The sequence below is a fragment of the Chenopodium album genome, chromosome 2, assembly GCF_948465745.1.
Source record: "Chenopodium album chromosome 2, dcCheAlbu1.1, whole genome shotgun sequence".
NCBI classification, from domain to species: Eukaryota; Viridiplantae; Streptophyta; class Magnoliopsida; order Caryophyllales; family Amaranthaceae; genus Chenopodium; species Chenopodium album.
Window position 1 is genome coordinate 77,821,359 of NC_137835.1, and position 6,909 is coordinate 77,828,267.

General features: G+C 35.8%; 1 protein-coding gene across 1 annotated transcript; it reads right to left on the minus strand.

Annotated features, from left to right (window-relative positions):
- Positions 1 to 488: 488 nt before the first annotated feature.
- LOC145576298 (uncharacterized) lies at positions 489 to 2,169 on the minus strand. The gene is made up of 2 exons (XM_081634077.1): positions 2,037 to 2,169; positions 489 to 1,927 (listed from the first exon to the last, which is right to left on the minus strand). The coding sequence occupies exons 1-2, from the start codon at positions 2,167 to 2,169 to the stop codon at positions 489 to 491; spliced, it is 1,572 nt and encodes a 523-aa protein (XP_081490203.1).
- Positions 2,170 to 6,909: the final 4,740 nt, after the last annotated feature.

Below are 6,909 nucleotides of genomic sequence, written 5' to 3' on the forward strand. Positions count from 1 at the left end.
TCGCCCCTTACCCCTCTACTAAAGGACACCTCCGATTTATCATAGTTAATTTTCTGCCCGAATGCTACTTCATATTGGTTGAGAATATCAACAATTACTTCACATTCCTGTCGGCTTGCCCTTGCAAAGAGAAGACTATCGTCAGCAAATAAGAGGTGAGAGATCTCCGGCCCATTTCTGCTTGCCTTCGCCCCATGAAGTTTCCTATCTAGTACTTTATTTTGTAACATTCTTGAGAAAACATCTGCAATAAGAATAAAAAGATACGAGGATAGGGGGTCTCCTTGTCAGAGCCCTCTAGTCGGTATAACCGACCCATAAACTCCTCCATTAATCACAAAGGAGTATGAAACCGAAGAGACACACTCCATAATCACATTGACCCACCTACCATCAAAACCCATAGTGAGCAGCAGTTGTCTCAGAAAGCCCCATTCAACCCTGTCATACGCCTTGATCATGTCAAGTTTCATCCCAATCCAACCCTTTCAACCTTTGCATCTCTTTTTCATCGAATGAAAAATCTCCAGAGCTACCAAAGCATTATCTGTAATCATTCCCTGGAACAAAGGCACTCTGATTTTCCGAAATAACCTTCGGAAGGATTTTTTCAATCTCATCACAATGGCCTTAGACACAATCTTGTAAAGAACATTACAAAGGGCAATAGGTCTAAACTCAGCGGTAGTTTTGGGGGAGTCAACTTTCGGGATCAATACAATGTTAGTATTATTTACTTGTTTCGGGGAGCAAACACCATGTAAAATATTACTAACAAATCTAGTCACATCATCACCAACAATATGCCAGAAACGTTGATAAAAAATAGCATGCATACCATCGGGTCCCGGAGCTTTACGGGGTTGCATTTGAGAGAGAGCGGCAAAAATCTCCTCCTTAGTAAACGGTCTCATCAGCTCAGCATTATCTTCCGGAGTGATCACAAAAGTCATATTGTCCAAGACTAACCGAATCTCCTCCTCCGAAGGGTCAGACGAGGTAAACAAATTTTTATAAAATTGGCAGACCACTTTTTCGAGCTTTTCTTCCCCAGTTTGCCATGCGCTTGACTCATCAAAAAGGCCTACAATAGAATTCTTCTTCCTCCTTTGAGATGCTTTGTGGTGAAAGTACTGTGTATTTTTATCACCATCTTTTATTTCTGCTACTCGAGATCTAATGTGCCAATAGGACTCATGTTTAGCATTAAGATCATCGAGTTTTTGCTCCAATCTTGAGCACTCTAAGCAGCTCTCAATCGACGTGGGACGTTGTTGGGCAGTCCTAAGCTCCTTTTCAGTGTCATCTATTTGCTTCCCCAAGTTATTAAATTTCTTTTCGCTCCACACCAACAAACCCCTACCCACCGCAGCCATTCTAGCGATTGTAGGCAGCCCCAAAGAAGAACTCCACGCAGATTTCACCACAAGCTCACATGACTCATCAAGCAACCACCCCGTTTCAAACTTGAACCGCTTCTTCTTTTTCTTTTTCTTGATTTGGGCCTTCGACTTCAATAGAATTGTTGTATGGCCCGACTTGTACCTCACCAAATGCTCAACCCCATAATTCAAAAAGAGATCAGTCCATGACAATGAAGCTAAGAAACGATCAAGCCTCTCGCGTACTCTAGTGTCCACCGAGTTTCCCCTCTCCCAAGTGTACCACGAGCCATTATATCCCAAGTCCCTAAGTTCACAATCACTCTCAACATTTTGAAAGCCCTCCATCTCCCTTCTCACCCTATCCGCCCCTCCCTCCTTTTCACCATAACTCAAGATTTCATTAAAATCACCTCCGAATATAATAGGCACCGTGGTACTTTCACATAGAAATTTAATCAAAGTCCATGTCTTATATCTCTCCTCCTCTTTCGGCCAACCATACAATCCCACAAATCTCCATACTACATCATTCTTTTTAATATCTCCACAAATGTGATTTTGTGAGTAAGAAACAATAGTGCAATCCACTCCCTCCCTCCAATACAAGCACAACCCTCCACTCTTCCCCCCTGCTCGACACTCCAAACGCACTAGTAAAGCCAAATCGGTCTTTAAGACCCTCAATAATGTTCTTGTTCACCATAGTTTCCGACAAAAACACCATGTCGGGGGCATGAAGCCTACTCCACTTACGGAGTTGTCGAACTGAATCGGGGTTGCCCATTCCCCGACAGTTCCAGCACAAAATGTTCATTGAGCTCGGCGGGGCTGCTCAATGACAGCCTCCAACACTCGCAATCCGATCAATTCATTCTCGACAATCTGTTTCTTACACTCCCCTTCCTTGCTTGCAATACTCTTATCAATCTCTCTCTCACGTTTGCCTAGTGCTTGTTCACCAGCCGCAGACATATAAGCATCATAAGTATCATTTTTCCTCTCAATCCTCTTAAACCTCATCCCTCCCCCTGCTAGAGCCTCCTTCACAGCCGATACAACACAAGAATCCCCCTCCCCCCTCTTCGAAGTAGCTTGCTGCCCCTCAATAAGTGCACCTTCCTCACGCCCCTAACACTCACTCTTCTCCACCACAACCTCCTGCTCCCCTGTATTTTCCCCTATCAAAATTCCCAGAATGCTGCCCTCCTCTTCCCCAGTTGACTCCTCACTCACCTTCTTCTCGGACTCCTTCGTGACAAACAATTGCTTGCGGGTCGAAAGAACAGCTTCGACCTCTTCCACCTCTCTCTGCCTACCCTTTCTTGGAGAGGCCCTCAGCCAACGGCCCCATCCTAGTTTTTGCTTCTTGCTATCTTCCGAGACTACATAGCAATCTTTCTCGGAATGACCAATAACACCACATGCGAAACAAAAGAAAGGCAATCGTTCGTATACAAATTCCACCAGCACCATATTCCCTGCTTTGTCCAAAATTCGTTGACATCTACGCAAAGGTTTCGTGACATTGATTAAAACCTTCGCTCTTCTAAACCTCTCAAGGCCCAGGGCATCCTCTTCCAGTTCTAGTAATTCACCCCAATTTGCAATAAGTTCTTTCACATCCGCGTCTGATCGACAATTGAAGGGTAAATTCTTTATCCTCACCCAAAAAGGTGAGTGATAGAGAGAGACTTTATCAGGTTGTTCGCCCCCCTCAATCTCTTTGAGCACTATTAATTTGTTATCGAAACACCACGGCCTTCCCTCAAGCACACGCTCACGATCCCTCCAATGGAAAAATTGAAAAGCGTAAAGGTTCGGTCCTAAGGCACGAATCAGAAGTTTATCAACCAAACCCCACGATTTGATCATGGTATTCTTGAAAGCCTCAACATTGTAAGGCCTCTTTGTCACTAATCTTCCAATTAGCATTAGGTGAAATTTGTCAGACATTGGAGCCGAGTCAACCACTCCTAAATCCACTACTCCACCGTCCTCATCGTCCAATTTCAAACTAGCATAGCGTTCTATTATGTCATCAGCCATAATCACCACCAGAATCACCGAGAAAATTGAAAAAAAAAAAAAAAAAATCAAAGAGCCGTCGAGACGGCATCCAAACCCTACTATCTAGAGAGAAAACCCTTTCTTTCGAGGGAGTTTGTGGAGCAATTTTAGTACATCAAGTATCTGTAAGAGATTATCTGGAGTATTAAACAGATAAGTCTTTATACATTCCCGATATGTGTTTGTAAATTAAAAAAATCATGATATTTTTGTGAATAATATATGTTGTAAATGACACATCATATTCTAGCATAGGTATAATATAATATACCACCAGAGAAAAGGTAATACCATTAAAAAATGTATTTTACAATCCTTTAATGTGAGAAGAGTACATCATATATATACCAATGTGATATGACTGATACGTACCATTAAGACTCTAATGGTACAATATACTCCGTACATTAACATTAATTAAATTTTTCACATAAAATAAAATTATTAATATTCCTTATTAATACGTTTTTTCTAAAACATACCTGGTATATATCTAGAAGACCAGAACTACACTGTTTTTTTTTTTTTTTTTTTTTTGAAGACCAGAACTACTCTTATTACACTATTATATATAAAAGACTTTAAACCTATAATAGTAATCGATAAGAATGATTACAATGAAACTTGCATATAAATGTGCTTCATTATCCTTGAATATCGCAGGATTTACCTGAAATTGAGCACATTGATACCCAAAATAAGTATGTTGTATGTATTCTTTGTGATTTATGACAATTTTAAGAACTAAAAAATTCTTAAATTGAATTCTTATCTTACCATCCACCCGGCTTCAAAGCTATCGTCACCATTTAAAAGCTTAATTCGCGAGACCATTGATTAGGTTGTACTACAGGTTTATAAATTGTGAGAGAACCACCAACTCCCAAAAATTTTCTGTCCAAGTTATTTGTATGAACTATAGCAACCTGTACCAATTAATAGCAATTACTACCCATGTTTAGTTTAATCATATTGTTATCTTAAATACAGTTAATTAATAGCAAGTTTTTTATTTTTTATAAATATACTTTCCATCATACATACCTACCACTAATAAAACTATTCTCATTGACTGAACTGAACTGAACTGAACTGAAATGAATATTTTATAAGAGAAGGAAATTAGGAGCTGAACTGAACTGAACTGAACTGAGCTGAATTGAACTGAACTGAACTAAATTTCAACGTAAGAGAACAGGCCCTTAATCAACTTGAGTTGTTAATTAAATACAATTATTTCTAAATTAAATTTTAATGTCATTGCAAAAATACACGTAACTACGTAAGTGGTGCAAATGAATTACCTTTCAAAGAAAGTTATATCAAGGACGGAGTATTTAATGAATAAACAATTTAATTGACAATTATAAAATTTTCTTAACTAAAACGTACCCGTGTTAAAGCACAAATTATATACTTATATGTATTTGTTGCGACGAAAAATAATCTTTGTATAACTTTAATATGTAGTTATGGTGGTGTTGTTTTTTTAAATTTAAAAAGTGATTATATAAATATAAATATATATATATATATATATATATATATATATATATATATATATATATATATATATATATATATATATATATATATGAGAATTGAGTTTAAGAGTGTTGTGGATAAAAATTGGGGGAAAAATGTTAATAGATACAAATCATACAAGCATACAGCGAACAATTAACCAAAAAACTTACACAATGTTTATCGGGATATACAAGTTGATTAACATCAAAGACGCTGTAATTCAGATTGGTTCTTAAGATGGGAACAGTTTTAAAAGGGCAACCACCATCTTTGATTTTGATGTCATCATCACCTTTTTGTTCTTGAAGTTTTTCCAAGTTCGGTATCTGCACATATATAAAAACCAAGTCAAATCTCATGCAATAGATGCACAGTTGTTATTTGTTAAATAAGTATTATTAAAATCAAAATATAAAAATGTAAGGACTCGACACACCAATTATTCAAATAAAAAGTATATAAACACTATAATAGTTACTCCCTCCATTTCACTTTGTTAGTCTCATATACTACTTTGAGCGTTTCAAAATGATATACCCATATGAAATATATTCCTAAAATTATTATAGGGTGAATGAATTTCATAATCTGTGAATAATTAATCTAATTGGGTGTTTAAATAGTCTAATAATTCTGATTGGTTAATATATATGCTAGTGGATTGCTGACATGTCAAAATCTTCCAATCAAGATTTATTATAGGCGATTTAATTACAGTCAATTCCCATAAATAAACTAATAAAACAAGAAAAGACAAAACATTAAATACAAAGCTGCAATCAGATTTCAAATTATTAAGAATCCTCCTTTTCTTATTTTAAGTGATTGATTGCAAAGGAGATTAACACAATGAAACGGAAGGAGTATAATAAACAACTAGTTTTTTGGCCCGGGCGCTGCCCCGGGTCATTGTATGCATATAAAAATACTATATTAAAAAGGAAAAAATAGAAAAAATAATCTCAACTTTCATTTATTCTGGAATAATCCGAACTTTGGGGGGTCTTCTTTTTCTTCAATCCCAAATACCGGTTACCAGTTGAATGGGTTATTTATTTATTTATTTATTTATTAAAGTGACATGTGTCACGAATCAATTGGCTAAAAAAATTAAAAACAAATTAAGAACAAAACCCACCAGCCAAAGCCCAACCACCTAGCCAATCCGGCAACCGCCCATGCCAGCCACCTACATACATTGGTGGTTTTATAAAAACAATATCGACCATTTGTTAATTATTAATTAATATGAAGTAACTAAATATTATATCGTATCATTAAAATTCCTTCTAGTAACAAATTTCTTAGTTAAAAAAAATACCTTTATTTAAATTTGGGTTACACATTTTAATACTTAAATATAAGTGTATAACTTATACTAAAGGTTGAGTAATGGAAAAAAAAATAAAATTAATTTTATAATTATTTGTTGTCAAAATATACACATATAAGTTGGCTATTAAAATTTTTGTATTTATGAACATGAATAACTCTTTTTAATACAACTTTATTATCATAAGATTTGTTGTTGGAGTAATGGTTAGAGTTTAAATTTAATGAAGATGAGGTCATGGGTTCAAATACTATTGCTCACAAATTATTAATTTTTGTGTGGAAACATTGATGATTGGTAATAGTATGTGACATGGCAACACGTGGCGAGATTGACAACACGTGGCAAGATTACAATGCTTGCCTTTGAGTTTTAATATTGATATTGATGTAATATTTTTGAAAGTTTAGTTTATATTTTATGTATGTACATCAATGGTCATTATATATTTAGATACAATCCTCTTTTAAGGTAAGGTAAGAATACTTTATTTTAAGCAAATACTTTTAGAGAGAACAATTATAATATGACGTTGTCAAGTGTCCCTTTATTCACCTTTAGTAATATGTAATAGATAGATAAATTATGATATACAAG